Below are 26,456 nucleotides of genomic sequence, written 5' to 3'. Positions count from 1 at the left end.
TGACTCTAGCTTTGACTGACTGCTGCCTGCTGCCCTTGAGCAATTATTTATGGAGATCCTCTGCAGGCAAAGATGAAGCTGTCTTCCTCTGGGGAGGATTTATATCTGCTTCTGCCAGGCACTTAGGAGTCCTACTCATCCAGAAAACTTGAAACTAAACTCATGGCTTGAGATTTCCTGACTACCTTGCTTATACTAACCAGGGCTACAAATCTGCCCAAGGGTCGGCCTTATTTAAGTTCTCTCTATATGATTCCTAAGGCCTCATTTGCAGCCAGCTGACCAAAGCCCCAAGCAACCTTTTGGCTTAGAGAAACCAACAGATTGAAGCTGGGAGTGGAGAGAAAGAGAGCTGTGTTTGGGTTGCCTTATTTCCAGAATCCTTGAACTGGCTTAAAAAGTTGCATGTATACATGTCAGCTTCATAACAGTACATCCTGTGGTATAATTTTTAGTGAATATGCCATGAAAGGAGATTTTATTATGTTTAGATGACTCTAGCAGGCATAGTTTTGAGAGACTAAGAATATGAACTGTTATAGATTAGATTAGCAGATTACAAAGTTAATCTGTAAAACAAGGACAGTAATTTTTTTTTTTTTAAGTACGACTGAGGCAGGTTCTCCTTATGTTGCCCAGGCTGGTCTCAAACTCCTGGGCCCAAGGAGTCCTCCTATCTCGACCTCCCAAAGTGCTGGGATTACAGGTATGAGCCACCACGCCCGGCCAGACAACTTTTTTTCTTCAAATTAATTCAAAGCTTTTGCTGGGTACTGAACTGAGATAAAATAATTTCTCAAATTGAATTATACTTGTGTAACAAATAAGTGAGTACATACCCTTGTAAATCCAGCAGCAATGAAAGGCATTACGGACAACTCGTCTCTATCCACCCTTCAAAATAACACAGTAAAGAACATAGACATAGTTTTTATCAATTGCATCTCACCTCTTTTACTCTACTAATTTAAATAATACTTCGTTATGTAATGAGCACTTTTAGATGAGTCAGATTAATATACAAATTTAAAGGATAAAGTTGAAAACTGTTTTCTGTTTCAATTTCACATTTAGCTTTTTGGAATTATATATTATAATACTTGAAATACACAAACTATATTAATAGCAGGAATACAGGATTGTCCATATATCTTTTTAATATATAAAATTTTTAATTTAAACTAAGTTAAATTTACTCCTATTTTCTTCTACTTCCATGTTTGTTTGTTTTTTTTTTAATTGCTTTCTCCCCTACAGCTCAGGAAAAAACTTTAAAGGACATAGAAACATTTATTCTATGTATAAAAACATATAAGCTGAATAACATTAATTTGAATACTTGCCCTTCTCCTAATATATTTCTCTTCTTTCCTTACCTCCAATTTAAAGACAAAACCTAAGATTCCCCCATTTATGGGTAATTCAAATCCTCAGAGATATCTGGAGTTAGAAGGCCCTAGGAAGATACCCCTGGAAAACACTCATACTTTTAAGGAATGGAATTCTCTCATAGTTTGCCTGTTTCTAAAGTGAAAGGCAGTTTAAAAATCACAAAAATCTAGCATGAGAGCAGAAAGTCCTTCCAGGAAGTTAACCGAAGAAGCAAAATAAAATAAGAAAGAATAAAGAAGAGAAGGCCACACTACAAAGGGGCATGCCTGACACAGCACGCAAGCTGTTATTTGGCCATCTGTTAAGAGCAAGTATTACACTGACACCTCAATTTCAACATCAAAAAAATGAAAGTTTACCTGCGTACTACACCAACAATAACTGTGTTTTCTGAGAGTTTTGATGATCTGATAGACCTTAAAAAAAAACACAAAACTTTAAAATAAATATAAAAATAATCCTTAAAAACCAAATATACTTAAACAATTACAACAATTGAAGTTGGAAGAGGGGTAGAAGGGAGAGTAAATGATCCTCTCACTCTGAATTCACTCACCTTCTTGCCTACTTGATCTTTCTCTCTTTTGGGGGCAAACTCCCATTCAGTGGACTGTGTTAACTATAACAATTATGGAGTATGAATTAACAGTTAACTAAGATGACATGCAGTCTACTTGTTCTGAACTTTGTTAACCTGCATTGTTTCAGGCGGAGTATTTTCCCTAGTCTGTGCTTACATGAAAGAAGCCGTTGGTCTCTTCTTCCAAAGGAAAATGCAAGTTTATGTCTATTACCACAAGGTGATGGCTATGCTTACAATGGGGATAAGGGAGCCCAAGGGCTGGCTCCACTGCATTCTAAGGAGCACAAAGGATGAAGAGTTACTAGGTAAAATGGAGGCTAAATAACCAAAAATAATCCAAAACTAGGAAATGCAAGATATTGTAATCGGTCAGAAAGAAGAGCATCAACACCTCATGAAAAGGTTAAGAACAGAGGACTCGTCTAGAAAAGTACAAGAGACTGTTCGACTAAAGTTACCCAAAGAGTACAAGACTTCCCATACAGAGTGAATTCAACCCTGCAGAAGCAGCTTTAGAGGCCATGGGGAATGAAAATACAGTCAAAATATCGGAGCAGAAATAAATGTGACATAGAGTAGAAGAAAGAAAAGAAGTGCTCCACTGGAGATATGCAACAGCTCTGAACTCATCCTACAATGGGAGAAGAAAGCAGGCTCTAGAGAAGAACAACTCCACCGGAGAAGAAAGGAACTCACCCCAGACCCAGAGGAAGACGACTCATGTTGGAGAGGGACTCTAAAAGGAGGAGAATGTAGAGGAACATAACCAGACTGCCCTAGTCAAGTCGAAGGTGAGCTGGCCTCCTGGAGAATGTGTCTAGGATGGCACTGAAACCAGTCAAGACTGACTGCATTTGCTTCAGCTGTTAGTTCAAGGAATAGAACCACTTCTGAATCACAAAATCCAGAAAATAATTTGAGTGACTAGTTCTCAAGTCTCCCAAAGATGGTACACAACATAACCATTCCAGATGCGTAAGAGATTCATCATGCCCGATGGATGCCCCCATCTTTTTGAGACAGGTTCCCATTTGTCACCAGGCTGGAGTACAGTGGTGCAATCACAGCTCACTGCAGTCTTGACCTCCTGGGCTCCAGCTATGAGTAGCTGGGACCTCTGGCACATGCCACTGGCTAATTTTTTTATTTTTTGTAGAGACGAGGTCTCACTACATTGCCCAGGCTTGTCTTGAACTCCTGCATTCAAGCAGTCCTCCTGCCTTGGCCTCCCAAAGTGCTGGGATTACAGGCGTGAGCCAGCACACTCAGCCAAATGCCCCCGCCCCAGTCTTAGCAAACTTTTCTGTAAAGGGTCGGGGAGTAAATATTTTAGGCTTTGCAGGCCATATGGACTCTGTCACAACTACTCAACTCTACCACTGTAGCACAAAGGCAGCCACACATAATACACAAATGAATGGGCAAGACTGTGTTCTCCTTTGCCCATTCTTGCCTGTAGGCATTCGGGCTTCATTTTCTTATGGAATCCAGGTTGAGAAAGGCTGAATCTAACAACACATGCAGAATAGGCCAGGGGTAGGGAAGTTGCTCAGGAATGGAAAAGCAGCTCTAGGGACCAGCCAGTCTCTCTCATGCTCACCTCTTCCCCACCCCCTCAACATCCCTGCTTTTCTGTGTTCACTCTGTACTCCTCTAGCGTCCACCTGCCTATCCTCTCCAGAGGGAGCCAACCTAAGGGTGCTGCATGGCTCTGCCGGAAGACCCCTTGCAGACACGCCACCTCAGGGCTTACTGGCCCGGTGTCAATCTCCAGTTCAACCCTGGTCCCCCTGACTGGGGAGAGCAGGCAGGCTCAGCTTCCTGGGGAAGAGCTATGGGAAAGGCTGCTTAGGCCTGGAGGGGTCACTGGCACAACAGACACTCACAGACACAGCTAGTGCACTCATCACACCTGATGACTAATACTCATCCTAACACTGATCTCAAACAGGGAATAAGGCGTGAATCACAAATGGTATTTTCATCACTTCTAGTGACACTGTATCTGTTCTGTGTTTACATTTCCATCATATCACAGAGATTTGGAAGGAGAAAGGGCAAATTTAAACATGTAGCCATTTCGAACCAGCTTTCAGCTTTTTAGAAGAAAAATCAAGATGGGAGTGATGTAATGGCAAGTAGGCAAGCATGTAGGTGATCTCAGTAGAAGCTTTGAATGAATTACTCCTATCTGGAGACACAAGAATGAGAAGCACTGGGTTAAGGATGAAGTGGAAGGGAGGACCTTGTTTACCTGGAGATAAGCCCTTAAAAACAGCTCTAAAGCTGTATAAAAAGGTAGAGACATACTGGGAACTTTTCTGGTGCATATGAAGGAAGAACGGGCTAGAAAACAGAAATGTCAGGAGACTGAGTTGAAAAATAACATCCTTGCATTGGAATTCATGAAAACTAGGAAAGAAATTACTTGGCATTATTGAAATGTATACCTGAATGTTCAGGAAGTCAGAATTCAAGAAGGTCACGAAAAAGATGGAGTGCGATCCTGTAGCATGAGATTCTGAAAGCAGTGTAAGCACTCTGGGAAGTCCCCACCCACCCCACTTTTTTTTTGAGACAAGGACTTGCCCTGTCGGCCAGGCTCGAGTGTAGTGGTGTGATCATGGCACACTGCAGCCTTGACCTCCTGGGCTCAAGTGATCCTCTCACATCGGCCTCTCAAATAGCGGGGACCACAGGCAAGTGCCACCATGCTTGGTTTATTTTTTGATGTTTTGTAAAGATAGGGTTTCACCATGTGGCTCAAGCTAGTCTCGAACTCCTGGGCTCAAGCAATCTGCCTGCCTTGGCCTCCCAAAGTGCTGGGATTAGAGGTGTGAGCCACCATGCCCGGCCTCACTGGGAAAGTCTTAAAAGCATGCTACTTGGCTTACCATTAGGAATCATTTTGGCCACACAAGATAGAAAACACCAGAGAAGAGTGGTTTAAATAGTATCTGTCTCACACATCAAAAATGTGCAGAGGGAGACAGTCCAGGGCTGCCACGGACTCTGCAGGATCAGGAACCTAGCTCCTACCAGTGTTTCTCTACTATTGTCTATACATGAGGTTTCTTCCTCATGGTCTAAGACAGATAATGAACACTAGCCATAATGACCACATTCCAGATAGCAGGAAAAAGGGAATGCTCCTTCCCTAAGGATACGTTCCAGAAGATACACATGATAGGTCCATTGGCCAGCTGTAAGAAAAACTAGGGAATGCAATCTATTTTCTAGGTAGCCATATGCCCAGCTACACATCAGAGATTCTGTTAATAGGAAAAGAATAGAAATGGATACTGGGGGCAACTACCAGACTCAAGCTACTCTAGGCAACTACAAATAATTCTGATAATGGTCTCAACACAACACTGGAAAAAAGGCCACATAATGGAGGCTCACTATAAGAACACAGCCCAGCCCTTTAATGAGCTAAGTTTTACAAAAGCACAACTCCATTACTTGTGCTTTGCTATTTTTCTCTGCCATGTGGAATGAGTTTCAGATGAAAAAGAATGGGATTTATAACGGTATAAAGGATCTGCACACCAAGGTGAATCAAGAAATTGTATAAAAGCATCTGGTGCTCTGAGTTCAATCTTGCTTCTGCATTCAACATAGATTTTAATTCTGTTAATGCGTTTTGGGTTTTCAAGTAGTACTTTTTTTATTTCCTCTATGTCCCTTTATGAGACCTTCCTTTTATTACACAGACCTACTCCTGTTGCACCAAGAAATACCACTGCACCTCTTCTGAGTCCACTAAGCATTATGTCTTCAAAAGGTTCTACAGTGTCTTATAAAAAGTAATTTTCTTAGTCTTCAGGGCTGTTCTTTCCCCTCTCATTATGTGGTGGCACTTTTCACGGGCCCCCCTTTCCATCCTGTTTACACACCCTTGAATGCAATGCACATCTATGCAGGCTGAGAATTTGCCAACAAAGAGGGTCACAAGAGTTTCCTTAGCACCTCTTCACTGAACCCTTGGTGTCAGTAGCTGTCCTTCTCTTAGGTCTGGGCTGTAGAGCACATCAACAAGCACAGTTCGGGCTTGGAGAACACTGCCAGCAGGCATGCACAGGTCTGCTGCAGAGCGGGCTCCTGGCCTGTTCTCTGATTCTCAAACTAAACCTGAGAACTGATGCAATTTGCTGTTTTGAAACTGCATTATGTGGAGAACTGTCCTCAGGTTCCTTATGCCTCTGTCCCTTCTTAAAACAGTAGGAAAAACCATGTCTGTCCATATCCCTCTCTTCTTTACCTTGGGTTTCTGAGTAGATGCAGAAAGTAAAGAATCAGGGGGCAGCAGGGATGGCAGGGGCTAGAGTGCAGGCCTCTGCCCAGCTCATAAAGCCTTGCTGCTCTGCTGGGGCTCAGTCATCTGTTTCTCTGGTCAGAGCAACTCCAGCACCCCAGGCTTGGCAGAACAGAGTGGGAGTAAAGCAAAGCCTGTTTCCACTGCCTTCCTTTATGGCCACTGGTATTTCAGCTTCAAAGACTGCAGTGTGCGAGGCACAGTTCAGAAACAGGCTTCGTTATTAGTCTCCACGGTGTGACAGATACAGTAGAGATCCCTATCCTTTTCTGTTCTCTCAGCTTCTGACTTATCATCTTATCTTTGTGCGTTTTTATTTATTATTGCTGTGGTCAATTTTTGTCTTTTTCCCTCTTCATGGGTTTTTTGATACGAAGTTGGGAGGAGACATTGATATCAAGTGCCACAGTGGGAATGTGAAGCCATACTCTTGTTAGGAACTACTGGATGGCCTCTAGCAGCCTCACAACTGATTGATCTGCCTCATCTCCTCCAGTTTTCTACTCCATTCTCCACTTGGCAGCCAAGTGATTTTTCTATCCTGCTCGACACTCTCCTGCGCAGAATATATCAGTGTTTCAACTACCTACGGGGTAGAGTCCACAGCCTTTGGCTCAGCACACAAGGCCTTCATCATTTGGTTCACGTCTGCTTTTCCAACCTCCCCTGACACCCACTCCACATCTGCCTGACCAGCAGCCATCTAGCACTGAGCAGAGGTGCCCGGATGTCCTGCCTGTTTCTACACATGCTGCTCCCTCTACCTGGAACATTTTCTCCACCTTTTTTCCTTTCAAAACTCCTGCTCATCCTTTAAGATGCAACTCAAGTATCCTCTTGCGAAGCCCTCTTTGACAAAGGCACCCACAACACTCTGTGTAAACCTCTCCTGTGGGCACTTACAAGCCTATACCGAAATCACTCACTTTCCCTGCTAACTAAAGTATTAGCTCCTCAGAGACAAGAAGCACATCTTACTCATCTGTGTAGCTCTAGTACCAAATGCAGTGCCCAGACCTGAGGAGACTTGCAAAGTAGGGTTCCTAAACTGGTAGATTTGGAAATATAAGAGACATAGAATATTTGCTGTTAGCAAGGCATCTCATAAGGAGTGTAAGGAGTTCCAAATGCCCCCAATAGAGAGATATAGGTGAATGCTAGTCATTTAGACAGATCAACAACAGATGAAAAGCTCTTCATAGGCAGTGTTGATTAGGTATCCCAAAAGGGAAGATGAAGAGAAGGACAGAATTCTGCAGGGCTAAGGTCTCAAGAGCCATGTAAGTCAGCTCAGAGACAGGGCAAGCTGGTTCGGGGATGGGGAGCCTAGAAAGATTTCTTGAACAGTCCAAAGTGGGCAGGCATCCTTAAAGGGATGATCTTATGGGAGATAAGCCAGGTAAGGGCCAGAATGAAGACAAAACTGATTAGGAAAATAAATCAGGGTCTGCTCTTGCCTCTAAAAAACTCACTACGATTAGCAAAAGGACCCACCCCTACCCCAAATTCTCACCCAACAAGATGGAGATGACGTGGTAGAAAACAGCTTGTGAGAAACACTTGAGATTCTTGGCCAAGGCTGTTATGTGGCCATCAGGAAAGAAATGTGATCGGGGATTACATTTGTAAAGGCCTGCTCTCTCTGGCTAGCACAGTGGAGGGGACTGTTCTGCTTACTCGTCACTGGTTCCCCCAAACCTAGTGTGAGGTTTTCGGTTCTGGAGCCATGCTTACAAGGTCTATCAATCAGAAAAGGGTACTCAGGGGAAGCACCCTTGATGTGGTGGGAATATGAAACCAGGATCTGTTAGGAGCCACTCATAGCAGTAAGGGTGTGCTCAGTTCAGAAAAGAAAAGATGTCTGAGCGGGGACACAATTCCTGTCCTCTAGTGTTGGAAATCCATTCTGGGGAAGAGGAATAACAGATCTGTTCTAGCAATCCTGTGGGCCAACTGTGGACAAAGTTGGGTTCAATATAAAGCAGAGCTTCTAAATCTCAGGGTTTCACTTAGTGAGCCCCAGGTCCTGAGGAGAGGCTGGATGGAGAGTGCTAGGCACTTCATAGAGAGGCACATCTGACATTCTCTGCTTCTCTAAAACCATATATTAAAGCAATCCAGTTCCCATTCTTTACTTTAAAACTATATAAAATTGTTATTTACATGATGAAAGAACTCTGATTAACTATAGTGCTTATGGAATTTGGTATTTGTGTGAGTTTTTAACTAAGCATGTAACATTACTTTTTTTTCATTGAAATATTTCAGATCCTCTAGTCTATAAGCTTATAAAAGACAAGAACTTCATTTTATAACTTTCAGTCTAAAACATTCTCTTGTACACAGCTCAATAAAAATCTGCCGAATGAATTAATCCTATTTGTTTAGAATATCCCTAAAATGTATAGCAATAGTACATTTTCTTCCCTTAAAAAGTGGAACATAAAGTTAATGTTATGTTTCTTTTACCACAGTTTTTAACAGTGGAGCATAACCAACACAATTTAATTTTTCTTTTACAATACAAGATGCTCTAGTAGTCACCTTTAAAAGTATGAACTTCCATTGCCTAGCACATACCTGTGGCTAAGCTTGGGCCTGGACAAGACTGGGAAAGAGGCCAAGTTTTCTCCAGCCCCTCACCCTGTCTTCCCTTTTCTATCTCGACAGCCATTTGGCCCACCTTAGACACCTCTACTGCCTTGCAACATTCCACCATGACTACCAAGCACCATGTAATTTAGGTATCATCTTCCCTTCCTCTGAGTGCTATCTATTCAATGTTAGGGATAAAAGGGATACTGGAAACCAAGTGTTCCAAATTTACAGCTGAGCTAAAACATCCCCAGAGAAGGCAGATTTACCCAGAGACAAGCAGCTATCCAGGAAGAGCCAAACAAGGACCTGGACCTCCCTCTTTCCTGGCCAGAGCTCTCTCCATTTCTCTTGGGCTGCAAGCCCCCATGAATGTGCTGGATGACTGGCCAGACGACATGTCAAGAAATCTGGGATAGGGTGGGCACAGTGGGGTGGCTCACACCTGTAATCCCAGCACTTTGGGAGGCTAAGGCAGATGGATCACTTGGGGTCAGGAGTTCAAGACCAGCCTGGCCAATATGGTCAAACACTGTCTCTATTAAAAATACAAAATTAGCCAGGCATGGTGGTGTGCACCTGTAATCCCAGCTACTTGGGAGGCTGAGACAGGAGAATCCCTTGAACCCTGGAGGCGGAGGTTGCAGTGAGCTGAGATCGAGCCATTGCACTCCAGCCTGGGTGACAGAGTGAGACTCTGTCTCGAGAAAAAAAAAAGAAATCTGGGCTACAATGATAATGGCTTATTGTGAAGTCAACTAGATTGAAACAGATGAGGAACACAGGCACATTTCAGGCACTAGATCAAGGCCATAGGAGAAACTACTGGAGGCAAGTCATGGAGGGTAAACGCTATCTAGTCTGACTACCAGGAGTGTGAAGTTCTCACCACCAAGGAAACAAACCCATGTTGACATCACCACATAACCCACAAATAATCTTTTAATATGTTATCATCATTTGCTTGTCACCTCAATTTTTAACCCACGGGTTTTTAATCTACTTAGCTTATATCTTTTCTCTCTTTTAAAAGTCAAGATTTTAAATGTCCTTAAAGTTAATATGTCATAAAATTTTATATTTACCTTGCTTCCATCAGCAGCAAATAACTTTCTTTAAAAGGCATTTTTTAGATTTAGGTCACTACACAGAATTCTCTCATAATATTGACAATGTACAAGTATTATAAATAAAGCCCATTCATCAAACATTAAAAGACAATTTTCAAAATGTTTAACTTTGAAAACAATCTGAAAAATTATAATTCTTACTGCACTAATATACAAGTGATACTTGTGGTTAATTACATTTTGGGTTTCACTTTGGCCCTTAATAATTCCTATTATTCATATTTTCTTACTGTTTCAAGTAAAGTGAAGCAAGACAAAACAAAAGAGATATATATCAGTCCTATGAATAGTGAGGTTCTAATATTTTGTTTATTTTACATGCATGGAAAGCAACTTAAAAGAGAGAGTGAGTCTAATTTAATCTATTTCTAGGCTGCATGTATTGTCACAAAGGCCAATGGGACTATTTAGGCCCGAGTCTTGGGCTTACCTGCACAGTGCCTCTGCATCCAGCTGTCGAGGATTTCTGTGGTCTATGATGATAATGTCATGATGTTTATCCAGGAAACAGGCAAGGACAGCCTGAGCCTCCTTGGTAACTGTACACTTAAACCCTGCTTTTTCACATGCCCTGCAGAATCCATTACATTGGTTATCTTCTTTGGTAAACACTAAAAGTACCTGAATCAAAAGAGCACAAACACTTTTTTAAAAAAGGATGTTAGAATTGTCATTTCTTACACTTTTTTCTTCTTGAGACAGAATCTTGCTCTGTTGCTTAGGCTGGAGTGTAATGGCATGATCTGGGCTCACTGCAACCTCTGCCTCTCAGATTCAAGTGATTCTCCCACCTCAGCCCTTCCGAGTAGTTGGGCCACAGGCACGCGCCACCATGCCCAGCTAATTTTTGTATTTTTAGTAGAGACGGGGTTTTGCCATGTTGGCCAGGCTGGTTTCGAACTCCTGGCTTGAAGTGATCCTCCCACCTTGGCCTCCCAAAGTGCTGGGATTACAGGCATGAGCCACCACGCCTGGTCAGAATTGTCATTTCTATGTGTGTGTGTGTGTGTGTGTTTTGGGGGGATGGTGGGTGGGCGACAGGGTCTTCCTCTGTTGCACGGGCTGGAGTGCAGTGGTGTGATGTCAGCTCACTGCAACCTCCACCTCCAGGGTTCCAGTGTTCTTGTACCTCAGAACCCCCAGTGGCTGGGAGATTACAGGTGTGCGCCACCGTGCCCGGCTAATTTTTGTATTTTCAGTAGAGATGGGGTCCCTCCATGTTGCCCAGGCTAGTCTAGAACTCCTGGGCTCAAGTGATCCACCTGCTGTGGCCTCCCAAAGTGCTGGGATTACAGGTGTGAGCCACTGCACCTGGCCATATGCCTACATTTTTGCTAAGAAACCCACTAGCAGAATTCAACAAAGATTTAGTTAAGCATTTTATCTAGAAACTAAATGAATTAAAACACATTAATATTTATTTTAGCTAAAAGAAAGTTAACTGGGTAAGTTCTCAGATGGTGAATGCTAATATCTTGGTGAAATTATTGGAATACTTAATCCTATAAATAACGTATTGAAATGTTTTGACTCAAGATTTTATGCAATTCCTCCAAGTTAAAAAAAAAATTGCTTTGATTAAAAGAAGAAAGATTTAAAGTAGACCAAAATGTGACACTTCAAAGCCTATCAGTTAAGTGACACAGTCACCAGGTGCAAGAGGTAGCATCTGTGCCTCTGACCAGGACAGTGGCTGGCTGTCCAAGACAGGGTCTGGCTGCCCCGATCACGTCAGTCCTGGCCTGGAGCAAGTGAGGCCTGTATCCATAGCTTCTTCCGTATCCAGCCAGCCTCCCTTCCCTCTTTCTCCCTGCTATTCCCACTCCCAACCTGGTTCAAGAGCACCAGTGCTCCATCTCTTCAGAAGCAGACTGACAATGGAGCAACAGTGGTAAGAAGGAGATGGGCAGCCTGTGAAACAGACTGCAAAGCTATCAGAAACCCTCCTAAGGCTTATTTCTTCCGAGTTTACTCAACTACACAAAGACCATACATGCAAAGAACTAAGAGCACACATTTCTGTCAGCACTTTTCACATATTTTTAAATGTAATAGTGAATGAAACGTGTTTATGTGTGGGAAGCCTGGATAACTTGGCTAAATTTCAATTGGCTGATTTCTGTCTCATATTTTGAATTAGATAAATTACAGATATCTTCTCTCTGATAGAGCTGATTCAGCGACATTGAAAAGACAACCTTTTTACTTTTTATATTGGAAAATTTCAAATCTGCAGAAACGTGCATGAAAATGAACACTAAAGATGCCCTTTCTCTACATTCATCAATTAACATTTTGCCACCTTTGCTTTGCTTTCTCTCTCTCTCTCTAAACACATACATGTACATACATACAATTATACACATTTTTTGTTTATTGCTGAACCAATTTTTTTTCTTTTGTTTGTTTGAGACAGGGTCTCACTCTGTTGCCCAGGCTGGAGTGCAATGGTGTGATCATGACTCACTGCAGCCTTGACCTCCCGGGCTCAGGTGATTCTCCCACCTCAGCCTTCCAAGTAGCTGGGACCACAGGCACACACACCCCCATGCCCATCTAATTTGTTGTTGCAGAAACTGGGTCTCCCTATGTTGCCCAGGCTGGTTTCAAACTCCTTAAGGACTCCTCAAGCTCAAGAGATCCTACTGCCTCAGCCTCCCAAAGTGCTGGGATTATAGGTGTGAGCCACCGTGCCTGGCCTATTGCTGAACCAATGAAAGTAGGCTACAAACACTTCTTCATCTCTAAACACCATAATGTGTATTTCTAAGAACAGGATATTCTCTTATATAGCTATAATACTGTTACAGAGTTCAGGGAATTTAACATTGATCCAAACACTATTACCTAAATGAAAGACTATTTTAAATGTGTAAATTTAGCTCCACCTCCACCCTTTTTAAAGAAAATCAGCATGTGAAAAATACAGCATCGTTCGTTATTACCTGAAGTTGATTTTGATGAAATCTCATGGGGCCAAACTGCACATCAGCTACTGCTACCTGTAAGAAAGAGATCTGCTTAAAAATGAAAAAGACAACGGAGAAAGAGAAGCTTAACTTTTTCTCTCTCTAATCAGTGCCAGAAATGAAAGCGAAATTTCTATTCTAGAGGCAAATAAAGTAAATAGTAGATAAATGAAATGATTATGAGGAATCCTAAGGATCTCCTTATAGCCCCCAGGAAAAGTGGGGAGCAGGAAAGGAGAAATAAAATGAATAAAATGAATGTGATTCTGGCTTTGCCTTTTACTAGCTACATGTGACTTTAAGTGAATTAATCTTCCTCAGCCTCAATTTCTCATTTGTTACAAAGGCCAAATGAGATGACAATATAGAGAGCCCCCCAATAATAGATACTAAATAAATGCGGATTCCCTCTGTGCCTATTTCCATTTTTTTCCTGATGGACGATGAAATCTTACACCTAAATGGCACATGAGTAATGCAATCCAGCAGTCAGAACCGTGGAATGTCATTGAAAAATGGTTGACACTTTCCATTTTACAGAGGAGCATAATAGCACTTACTGATAAGTACTTACCCATTTGAGAATGTAATGCTAAATCAAAGATAAATGTAATATCATAACCCAACCCCAATGAGTAATAACAATCACAGCACCAATGGAAGACTCAGTGTGTTCTGGTTACTGTGCTAAGGGCTGAACATGTGTTATTTCACTGAATCCGACAGTAATGTGGTGAGAGTTTACAGCTGGAAAACTGAAGTTCTAAGTATCCTGCACTAAGGTCACACAGCAAGTGGCTGTGCTGGGATTCCACCCAGGTTTGTTTAGCTCCATACACTGTGCTGTAAACTCAGGACCACTAGAAGATTTGAATAGTCTGTATACAACACAAACGGGCCCAAGGAAGGGAGAAGGTGGGACTGAAATCCAGCTCCAGGTGATGAATTCTGCCACTGGGCTGCTACCCAGGGGAAGAGACACATTTTGTAACATGCCCAGAGACTCTGTAGGTGTTGATGAGATCCCAATCTAGGTCTCTATGTGATGGTATGATTCATCACAGCAACAGAAGAACTAGATCCATAAGACTTCCTACAAAATGTTTCCCAACTGACTGCCCCCCCTCCAATCTCTCCCCTCAAGCAGTGACCTATTCTAGTTAACACATTATGAAGTTTGCTTAGTGATGGGAGAAAAATCCACATATATTTTTAAGCATGAGAAGCTGATGTCTAGTAATTATGGGCCATTAGCTCAGTTTCTGAATTGCTTTGTAATAATTTTATCTCTCAGAAGGCATAAAAAGAATGAGGGTCCCTAATATTCTAGACCAAAGACTGAGGAGGAAGATTCTTCAGTAAGGTGAAAGAGTCAGGAGAACAGACAGTGCATGGTATCACCTATCCTCTTGAGTTGTGTAACTATGGGCCAGTCTCAAACTGGTGTAACTGGATGCCAAAGCCAGAATTTCTATGAGGGAAGATGGTCCAAGAGGTCCACGGGAGAGTCTTAAAAGATGGATTTAGAGAAGACAGCAGAGTAAGAAGCACCAGGAATCTGTTTCCCCACCTAGACAATATTGCACTGGCAGAATATGTCTGATATAAGTATTTTAGGAACAATTGAAGACTTGCAACTTCCAGGGGAAGGTTTGGATGGTAAACCGCAGTTAATTTTAGCTCTTAGCACATAGCAGGTTCCCAGGCCCATGGTGGGCAGCTGTGCATGTGTTCCTAAAGCAACCTGCACACAACTTGCAGAACCCAGGGAAGGCAAAAACAACCATGTCCTCCAAATACCAGGGATCTGTGCTCTGATCACTGATTACAGAGGTGCAGACAAAGAAGGGGTGCATTGTTGCACTTTCTCCCATCGTTGCAAGCCATTCCCCCTCCAGCTGAAGAGAATTCTAGGAGATTTAAAGGGCTAGTGCCCTTCCTCTCCTTTCATTTTTCTCTTTTATCCCCTTTGAGAGTCAGACATTAGGGACTAAGGCATTCAAAAGCAATGGCATATACAGGGAAAATTAGAAAGTGATTATGCAAGCCTAGGGAAAGGCTTAGAAAATGCCTGAGAAGACCTTAAGTTTACACATTAGACTGATCCTTGGCACAGAGATGGCCTAGCACAATTAAAAACAAAACAAAACGAAATAATAACAGCAAATCCTGGGGAAGACGGAGAATATGATTTCCAGAGTTACCACATTATTAAATTCAAATGTCCAGTTTTCAACACAAATTCACAAAGCATACAAAGAAACAGGAAAGTACAGCCAATTCAAATGAAAGAAACTAAATCAACAGCAACCATCCCTGAAAGATACCTAATGGCAGATCTACTAGACAAAGACTTTAAAACAACTTCAAGATGCTAAAAGAACTAAATAAAGATGTGGAGAAAGTCAAGAAAATGACGTACGAACAACATGAAAATATAAGTAGAGAGATGAAAAAAACTAAAAAGAAACCAAAAATAATGTCTGGAGCTGAAAAGTACAATAACTGGAATGAAAAATTCACTAAAGAGATTCAAAGGCAAATTTGGGCAGGTAAAAGAAAGAATGAGCACACTTAGAGAGGGGACAATTGAAATTATCGAGTCTGTGAAACAGAAAAAAGCTTTTATAAAAAATAGTGAACAGAGCTTACAGCACCTGAAGGACACCATGAAACAAGCTAATATATGCATCATGGGAGTCCCAGACGCTGAAGAGAAAGGGAAAGAGAAAATGTATGAAGAAAATATCCCAAACTCGATGTAAGACATAAATATAAATATCCAAGAAGCTCAACAAACAATAAGTAAGATGAACTCAAAGAGACCCATACCAAGACACATTATAATGAAACTGCTGAAAGACAAAAAGAGAATCTTGAAAGCAGCAACAACTGGGTGTGGTGGCTCACGCCTGTAATCCCAGCACTTTGGGAGGCTGAGACAGACAGATAACCTGAGGCCAGGAATTTGAAACCAGCCTGGCCAACATGGTGAAACCCTGTCTCTACTAAAAATACAAAAAAAAAAATTAGCTGGGTGTGGTGGCAGGTGCCTGTACTCGCAGCTACTCGCGAGGCTGAGGCGGAGAATCGCTTGACCTGGGAGGTGGAGGTTGCAGTGAGCCGAGATCGCACCATTGCACTCCAGCCTGGGCAACAGAGCGAGACGCCATCTCAAAAAAATAAATAAATAAAAAAGAAGAAAAATAAAAAAGAAAGCAGCAAGAAAGAAGCAACTGGTCACATACAAGAAATCCTCAATGAGATTATCAATAGATTTCTCATCAGAAACTTTGGAGGTCAGCCAATTGTCAATCAAAGATCCTATATTTGGCAAAACTTCATTCAAAAGTGAGGGAGGAATTAAGACATCTCCAGAATGAAAAACAGAAACAAAAACAAATAAAACAAACAAACCAAAAAAACTAAGGGAGTTCATTACCACTAGATATGCCCTGCAAGAAGTGTTCAAGGGAGTCCTGCAGGGTGAAATAAAAGGACACTAGACAGTAACTCAAAGCTGTCTGAAGAAATAAAGATCTCAATAAAAGTGAAACCATGGATAATTTTAAAAGCTATTGCTATTGTATAAATGGCTTATAACTCCTTTTTTTGGTTTCCTACATGATTTAAGAGACGAATACAGTTTGGTGGAAAAAAAAAATCATTGGTCTAAAAGGAAGTATTACTGTAACTTTGGGGGGTAACTCTACATTTTGCATTTTATTTCCTAAATAAGAGACATTTGAAAGTATTAGTGTATGCTTTTGGGCACACAATGTACAACTGTCCCTTGTTATCTGTGGGGAATTGGTTCCAGGAACACCCATATATATGAAAATCAATGGATGCTCAAGTACCTTATATAACATATTCCCACTCTCCTCTATGCTTTAAATTGTCTCTACTTACTTATAATACCTAATACAATGTAATGCTATGTAAACAGTTCTTAATGCTGTATTATTTTACATTTTTTATTTTTATTTTTTATTTTTTCCTAAATATTTTCAATCTTCAGTTGGCTGAATCCATGGACATGGAACCCACCAATATGGAGGACCAACTACATAAAGCTTTAATTTTGTGACATCAATAACTGAAAAGGGTGGGAATAAAGCAGTATAGGAGTAGAATTTCTGTATGTTATTGAAGTTAAGCTGGCATAATTCAAATTAAATATTTATATAACATTAAGATGTTAACTATAATCCCCATGCTAACCATAAAGAAAGTAGCTACAGAATATACACAAAGGGAAATGAGAAAGGAATTTAAATATTGCACTACAAAAAATCAACTAAACACGAAAGAAGACAGTAATTAAAGAAATGGAAGACAAAAAAAGCTATGTGACATATAGAAAAACAAATAGCAAAATGACAGAAGTTAAGTCCACCTTTATCAGTAATTATTTATTTACTTTTAGGGACAGGGTCCTGCTCTATCACCCAGGCTGGAGTGCAATGGCATGATCATAGCTCACTGTAGCCTTGAACTCCTGGGCTCAAGAGATCTTCCCATTCAGCCTCCCGAGTAGCTGAGACTACAGGTATATGCCACCTCATCTGGTTAATTTTTAAATGTTTTGTAGAGACACGGCCTTGCTTTGTTGTGCAGGCTCAGTAATTACTTTAAATACAAATGGATTAAACTCTCCAATCAAAAGACAGAGATTGGCAGAATGAACCCATCTATATGTGGTCTGTAAGACATTCACTTTAGATCCAAAGACAAAAATAGAAAGTCAAAGGATGGAAAAAGATATTCTAATAGTAATCAAAAAACAGCAGGGGAAGCTATACTAACATCAGACAAAACAGACTTTAAACCAAAAAAAGGCTATAAGAGACAAAGGAGGACACTATATGTTAAAGATTCAACAGAGTAACAAGATATAACAATTATAAGCAATTATCTACCCAATGACAGACCACTAAAATATATAAAGTAAAAACTGACAGAATTGAAGGAAGAGACAGTTCTAAAATTATAGTTGAAGACTTCAACACCCCCCTCTCAATAATGGCTAGACTTAAGCAACAAAATAAACCAACAAGATCTAATAGACATATACAGAATGTGCTACCCAACAACAACATATACATTTTCCTCAAGTGCACATGGGACATTCTCAAGGACAGACTACATGTTAGGCCACAAATCAAAACTCAATAGATTTTAAAAGATAGATGTAACACAAAGTATCTTAAGGATAAAGTGAGAAATCAATAACAAAAGTAAAACTGGAAAATTCACAAAATCGTGGAAATTAAACAACACAATCTTAACTAACAGATCAAAGAAGAATACACAAGATAAATTAGAAAATACTTGGAGATGAATGAAAACAAAAACGCAACATACCAAAACTTATGGGATGTAGCAGCAAAAACAGTGCTAAGGGGAACATTAATAGCTATAAATACACTAGAAAACAAGATCTCAAATCAACAACCTAACTTTATAATTTAGGGAACTAGAAAAAGAGCAAACTAAACCCAAAGCTAGCAGATGGAAATAAAGATTAGAGCAGAGATTAATAAAATAGAGAATAGATAATATAGAAAAATCAAGGAAACCAAAAGCTGGTTCTTTGAAACGATCAACAAAATTGACAAACCTTTAGCAAGATGGAGAAAAAAATAAAAATGACTCAAATTACCAAAATTAGAAAGGAAAGGAGGGACATTGCTACCAATTCTACAGCAATAAAAAGGATTCTAAGAGAGTACTATGAACAATTATACACCAACAAATTGGATAATCTGGATAAAATGGACAAATTCCTAGAAACGCAAAAAGTACCAAGACCAAACCATAAAGAAACAGAAAACCTGAATAGATCTATTACTGATAAGGAGACTGAATCAGTAATCAAAAATCCCCCAACAAAGAAAAGCCCTGGACCCAATGGCTTCACAGGTGAATTCTACCAAGCATTTAAAGAACTAATACAATCCTTCTCAAACTTTTCCAAAAAATTGAAGAAAAAGAAACACTTCCTAACTCATTCTATGAGGCCAGTATTACCTTGATACCAAAGTTAGGGCCAGATGTAGTGGCTCACACCTGTAATCCCAGCCCTTTGAGAGGCTAACGTGGAAGGACTGTTTGAGGCCAGGAGTCAAGACAAGCCTAGGCAACATAACAAGACCCTAAGGCTACAAAAAAAAGAGAAGAAGAAAAAGCTGGTCATGGTGGTATGCACCTATAATCCTATCTACTCAGGAGGCTAAGGGAAGAGGATCATTTGAGCCCAGGAAGTCGAGGCTGCAGTGAGACAAGACTGTGCCACCACATCAACTTGGGCAACAGAGCAAGACTCTATCCCTTAAAACAAAACAATCATGCCACTGCATTCCAGCCTAGGTAACAGAGTGAGACTCTATCTCAAAAACAAAACAAACGACAACAACAAAAGACACTAAAAGAAAATTACAGGCCGATATCCCTTATAAACACTGATGCAAAAATCCTCAACAAAATACTAGAAAACTGAATTCAGCAGCATAATAAAAGGATTATACACCATGACTAAGTGGGATGTATTCCTGAAATGCAAGGATGTATCAACATATGAAAATTGATCAGTGTAATACATTATTGTACAGAATGAAGGACAAAAGCCTCATTCATTATACCTCAAATAATGCAGAAAAGGCATTTAACAAAATTCAGTATCGTTTCATGATACAAACACTCAACAAACTAGAAATAGAAGGGAACTGCCTCAACATTTAAAAAGCCATGTACGAGCACAGGAGGTTCCAATATGGCCGAATAGGAACAGCTCCAGTCTACAGCTCCCAGCTTGAGAGACGCAGAAGATGGGTGATTTCTGCATTTCTAACTGAGGTACCGGGTTCATCTCACTGGAGCTTGTCGGACAGTAAGTGCAGCCCATGGAGCATGAGCCAAAGCAGGGAGGGGCATCACCTCACCCAGGAAGCGCAAGGGGTCAGGGAATTCCCTTTCCTAGCCAAGGGAAGCTGTGACAGATGGTACCTGGAAAACTGGGACACTCCCACCCTAATACTGCACTTTTCCAACAGTCTTAGCAATCCACACACCAGGAGATTATATCCCACGGCTGGCTCAGAGGGTCCCATGTCCATGGAGCCTTGCTCACTGCCAGCACAGCAGTCTAAAATCAAACTGCAGGCAGCAGCAAGGCTGGGGGAGGGACATCCGCCATTGCTGAGGCTTGAGTAGGTAAACAAAGCGTCCAGGAAGCTCGAACTGGGTGGAGCCCACCACAGCTCAAGGAGGCCTGCCTGCTTCTGTAGACTCCACCTCTGGGGGTAGCGCATAGCTGAACAAAAGGCAGCAGAAACTTCCGCAGACTTAAACGTCCCTGTCTGACAGCTTTGAAGAGAGTAGTGGTCCTCCCAGCATGGAGTTTGAGATCTGAGAATGGAGTCTGCCTCCTCAAGTGGGTCCCTGACCCCCAAGTAACCTAACTGGGAGACACCTTCCAGTAGGGGCCAACTGACACCTCATACGGCTGGGTGCCCCTCTGAGACAAAGCTTCCAGGGAACGATCAGGCAGCAACATTTGCCGTTCTGCAATATTTATGGTTCTGCAGCCTCCGCTGGTGATACGCAGGCAAACAGGCTCTGGAGTGGACCTCTAGCAAACTCCAACAGGCCTGCAGTTGAGGGTCCTGACTGTTAGAAGGAAAACTAACAAACAGAAAGGACATCCACACCAAAACCCCATCTGTAGGTCACCAGCATCAAAGACCAAAGGTAGATAAAACCACAAAGATGGGGAGAAACCAGAGCAGAAAAGCTGAAAATTCTAAAAATCAGAGTGCCTCTTCTCCTCCAAAGGAACGCAGCTCCTCGCCAGCAATGGAACAAAGCTGGAGAGAGAATGACTTTGATGAGCTGAGAGAAGAAGGCTTCAGACGATCCGTAACAACAAACTTCTCCGAGCTAAAGGAGGATGTTTGAACCCATTGCAAAGAAGCTAAAAACCTTGAAAAAATATTAGACGAATGGCTAACTAGAATAAACAGCATAGAGAAGACCTTAAATGACCTGATGGAGCTGAAAACCATGGCATGAGAACTACGTGACGCATGCACAAGCTTCAGTACCCAATTTGATCAAGTGGAAGAAGGGATATCAGTGATTGAAGATCAAATGAATGCAACGAAGCAAGAAGAGAAGTTTAGAGAAAAGAGAGTAAAAAGAAACGAACAAAGCCTCCAAGAAATGTGGGACTATGTGAAAAGACCAAATCTATGTCTGATTGGTGTACCTGAAAGTGACGGGGAAAATGGAACCAAGTTGGAAAGCATTCTTCAGGATATTACCCAGGAGAACTTCCCCAACCTAGCAAGGCAGGCCAACATTCAAATTCAGGAAATACAGAGAACGCCACAAAGATACTCCTTGAGAAGAGCAACTCCAAGACACATAATTGTCAGATTCACCAAAGTTGAAATGAAGGAAAAAAAGTTAAGGGCAGCCAGAGAGAAAGGTCGGGTTATGCACAAAGGGAAGCCCATCAAACTAACAGCTGATCTCTCGGCAGAAACTCTACAAGCCAGAAGAGGGTGGAGGCCAATATTCAACATTCTTAAAGAAAAGAATTTTCAACCCAGAATTTCATATCCAGCCAAACTAAGCTTCATAAGTGAAGGAGAAATAAAATCCTTTACAGACAAGCAAATGCTGAGAGATTTTGTCACCACCAGGCCTGCCTTACAAGAGATCCTGAAGAAAGCACTAAACATGGAAGGGAACAACCAGTACCAGCCACTGCAAAAACATGCCAAATTGGAAAGACCATCAAGGCTAGGAAGAAACTGCATCAACTAACGAGCAAAATAACCAGCTAACATCATAGTGACGGGATCAAATTCACACATAACAATATTAACTTTAAATGTAAATGGGCTAAATGCTCCAATTAAAAGACAAAGACTGGGGAATTTGATAGAGTCAAGACCCATCAGTGTGCTGTATTCAGGAGACCCATCTCACATGCAGAGACACACACAGGCTCAAAATAAAGGGATAGAGGAAGATCTACCAAGCAAATGGAAAACAAAAAATAGCAGGGGTTGCAATCCTAGTCTCTGATAAAACAGACTTTAAACCAACAAAGATCAAAAGAGACAAAGAAGGCCATTACATAATGGTAAAGGGATCAATTCAACAAGCAGAGCTAACTATCCTAAATATACATATGCACCCAATACAGGAGCACCCAGATTCATAAAGCAAGTCCTTAGAGAACTACAAAGAGACTTAGACTCCCACACAATAATACTGGGAGACTTTAACATCTCACTGTCAACATTAGACAGATCAACAAGACAGAAAGTTAACAAGGATATCCAGGAATTGAACTCAGCTCTGCACCAAGCGGACCGAATACACATCTACAGAACTCTCCACCCCAAACCAACAAAATATACATTCTTCTCAGCACCGCATCACACTTATTCCAAAATTGACCACATAGTTGGAAGTAAAGCACTCCTCAGCAAATGTAAAAGAACAGAAATTATAACAAACTGTCTCTCAGACCACAGCGCAATCAAACTAGAACTCAGGATTAAGAAACTCACTCAAAACCGCCCAACCACACGGAAAGTGAACAACCTGCTCCTGAATGACTACTGGATACATAACGAAATGAAGGCAGAAATAAAGAGGTTCTTTGAAACCAATGAGAACAAAGACACAACATACCAGAATCTCTGGGACACATTCAAAGCAGTGTGTAGAGGGAAATTTATAGCACTAAATGCCCACAAGAGAAAGTAGGAAAAGATCTAAAATTGACACCTTAACATCACAAATAAAAGAACTAGAGAAGCAAGAGCAAACACATTCAAAAGCTAGCAGAAGGCAAGAAATAACTAAGATCAGAGCAGAACTGAAGGAGATAGAGACACAAAAAACTCTTCAAAAAATCAATGAATCCAGGAGCTGGTTGTTTGAAAAGATCAACACAATTGACAGACCGCTAGCAAGACTAATAAGAGAGAAGAATCAAATAGATACAATAGAAAATAATGAAGGGAATATAATCACCGATCCCACAGAAATACAAACTACCATCAGAGAATACTATAAACACCTCTACACAAATAAACTAGAAAATCTAGAAGAAATGGATAAATTCCTGGACACATACACCCTCCAAAGGCTAAACCAGGAAGAAATTGAATCCCTGAATAGACCAACAACAGGCTCTGAAGTTGAGGCAATAATTAATAGCCTACCAACCAAAAAAAGTCCCGTACCTGACGGATTCACAGCTGAATTCTACCAGATGTACAAAGAGGAGCTGGTACCATTCCTTCTGAAACTATTCCAATCAACAGAAAAAGAGGGAATCCTCTCTAACTCATTTTATGAGGCCAGCATCATCCTGATACCAAAGCCTGGCGGAGACACAACAAAAAAAAGAGAATTTTAGACCAATATCCCTGATGAACATAGACACAAAAATCCTGAATAAAATACTGGCAAACTGAATCCAGCAGCACATCAAAAAGATTATCTACCATGATCAAGTTGGCTTCATCCCTGGGATGCTAGGCTGGTTCAACATACGAAAATCAATAAATGTAATCCAGCATATAAACAGAACCAAAGACAAAAACCACGATTATCTCAACAGATGCAGAAAAGGCCTTTGACAAAATTCAACCAGCCCTTTATGCTAAAAACTCTCAATAAATTAGGTATTGATGGGATGTATCTCAAAATAATAAGAGCTATTTATGACAAACCCACAGCCAATATCATACTGAATGGGCAAAAACTGGAAGCATTCCCTTTGAAAAGTGGCACAAGACAAGGATGCCCTCTCTCACCACTCCTATTCAACATAGTGTTGGAAGTTCTGGCCAGGGCAATCAGGCAAGAGAAAGAAATAAAGGGTATTCAATTAGGAAAAGAGGAAGTCAAATTGTCCCTGTTTGCAGATGACGTGATTGTATATTTAGAAAACCCCATCGTCTCAGCCCAAAATCTCCTTAAGCTGATAAGCAACTTCCGCAAAGTCTCAGGATACAAAATCAATGTGCAAAAATCACAAGCATTCCTATACACCAATAACAGAGAGCCAAATCATGAGTGAACTCCCATTCGCAATTGCTTCCAAGAGAATAGAATACCTAGGAATCCAACTTACAAGAGATGTGAAGGACCTCTTCAAGGAGAACTACAAACCACTGCTCAACGAAATAAAAGAGGACACAAACAAATGGAAGAACATTCCATGCTCACAGATAGGAAGAATCAATATTGTGAAAATGGCCATACTGCCCAAGGCAACTTACAGATTAAATGCCATCTCCATCAAGCTACCAATGACTTTCTTCACAGAATTGGAAAAAACTACTTTCAAGTTCATATGGAACCATAAAAGAGCCCGCATTGCCAAGACAATCCTAAGCCAAAAGAACAGAGTTGGAGGCATCACGCTACCTGACTTCAAACTACACTGCAAGCCTACAGTAACCAAAACAGCATGGTACTGGTACCACAACAGAGACATAGATCAATGGAACAGAACAGAGCCCTCACAAATAATACCATACATCTACAACCATCTGATCTTTGACAAACCTGACAAAAACAAGAAATGGGGAAAGGATTCCCTATTTAATAAATGGTGCTGGGAAAACTGGCTAGCCATATGTAGAAAGCTGAAACTGGATCCCTTCCTTACACCTTATGCAAAAATTCAAGATGGATTAAAGACTTAAATGTGAGACCTAAAACCATAAAAACCCCAGGAAGAAAACCTAGGCAATACCATCCAGGACATAGGCATGGGCAAGCACTTCATGACTAAAACACCAAAAGCAATGGCAACAAAAGCCAAAATTGACAAATGGATCTAATTAAACTAAAGAGCTTCTGCAGGCAAAAGAAACTATCAGCAGAGTGAACAGGCAACCTAGAGAATGGGAGAAAATTTTTACAATCTACCCATCTGACAAAGGGCTAATATCCACAATCTACAAAGAACTTAAACAAATTTACAAGAAAAAATCAAACAATCCCATCAACTAGTGGGCAAAGGATATCAACAGACACTTCTCAAAAGAAGACATTTATGCAGCCAACAGACACATGAAAAAATGCTCATCATCACTGGCCATCAGAGAGATGCAAATCAAAACCACAATGAGATACCGTCTCACATCAGTTAGAATGGCCATCATTAAAAAGTCAGGAAACAACAGATGCTGGAGAGGATGTGGAGAAACAGGAACACTTTTACACTGTTGGTGGGACTGTAAACTAGTTCAACCATTGTGGAAGACAGTGTGGCGATTCCTCAAGGATCTAGAACTAGAAATACCATTTGACCCAGCCATCCCATTACTGGGTATATACCCAAAGGATTATAAATCATGCTGCTATAAAGACACATGCACACATATGTTTACTGCGGCACTATTCACAATAGCAAAGACTTGGAACCAACCCAAATGCCCATCAACGATAGACTGGATTAAGAAAATGTGGTACATATACACCATGGAATGCTATGCAGCCATAAAAAAGGATGAGTTCATGTCCTTTGTAGGGACATGGATGAAGGTGGAAACCATCATTCTGAGCAAACTACTGCAAGGACAGAAAACCAAACACCACATGTTCTCACTCATAGGTGGGAATCGAACAATGAGAACACTTGGACACAGGGTGAGGAACATCACACACCGGGGCCTGTCGTGGGGTGTGGGGAGGAGGGAGGGGATGGCATTAGGAGATATACCTAATGTAAATGATGAGTTAATGGGCGCAGCACACCAACACGGCACATGTATACATACGTAACAAACCTGCATGTTGTGCACATGTATCCTAGAACTTAAAGTATAATAATAATTTTAAAAAGCCATGTATGTGCAGCCATAAAAAGGAAAAAGATCATGTCCTTTGCACAAACATGAATGGAGCTGGAAGCATCATCCTCAGCAAACTAAACAGGCACAGAAAACCAAACACTGTGTTCTCTAAGTGGGAGCTGAATGATGAGAACACATAGACATGTTGGGGTAACAACACACACTGAGGCCTGTGGCAGGTGGAGGGAGGGACAGCATCAGGAAGAATAGCTAATAGGTGCTGGGCTTAATACCTGGGTGATGGGTTGATCTGTGCAGCAAACCACCATGGCACACATTTACCTATGTAACAAACCTGTACATCCCTAAGTACCCCGGGACTTAAAAATTGAAAAAAAAATTTTTTTAAACAAATTTTTTAAAAAGCCATGTATGAACAAAACCCACAGCAAACATAATGAATGGTAAAGGACTTTTCCTGTAAGATCAGGAACAAAGCAAGGATGCCTACTTCTTCTATTCAACATAGAAAGTCCTAGCCAGAGCAATTAGGTAAGAAAAAGAAAAGACAGTCGAAATAGAAAATAAGAAGTAAAATTATCTTTATTCATTTGTATGATCTTATATGTAAGA

At 41.0% G+C, this 26,456-nt stretch overlaps 1 protein-coding gene across 3 annotated transcripts in view; it reads right to left on the bottom strand.

Annotated features, from left to right (window-relative positions):
- The window catches only part of PDE8A (phosphodiesterase 8A), a 156,851-nt gene that overhangs the window by 61,312 nt on the left and 69,083 nt on the right, over positions 1 to 26,456 (bottom strand). For all 3 annotated transcript variants that reach the window (XM_058427347.1, XM_058427346.1, XM_032174134.2), the window contains exons 2-5: positions 12,964 to 13,020; positions 10,449 to 10,639; positions 1,752 to 1,808; positions 840 to 894 (exon numbers count right to left, since the gene is read on the bottom strand). In XM_058427347.1, coding sequence (XP_058283330.1) covers positions 840 to 894; positions 1,752 to 1,808; positions 10,449 to 10,639; positions 12,964 to 12,990 — 330 coding nt within the window. In that variant the 5' untranslated portion in view covers positions 12,991 to 13,020. The remainder of the gene's footprint in view (positions 1 to 839; positions 895 to 1,751; positions 1,809 to 10,448; positions 10,640 to 12,963; positions 13,021 to 26,456) is intronic.

The sequence above is a fragment of the Hylobates moloch genome, unplaced genomic scaffold (assembly GCF_009828535.3).
Source record: "Hylobates moloch isolate HMO894 unplaced genomic scaffold, HMol_V3 SCAFFOLD_14, whole genome shotgun sequence".
Taxonomy (NCBI): domain Eukaryota; kingdom Metazoa; phylum Chordata; class Mammalia; order Primates; family Hylobatidae; genus Hylobates; species Hylobates moloch.
The sequence above is the reverse complement of the archived record's forward strand: the minus strand, read 5'-3'. Positions and strand labels throughout refer to the sequence as shown.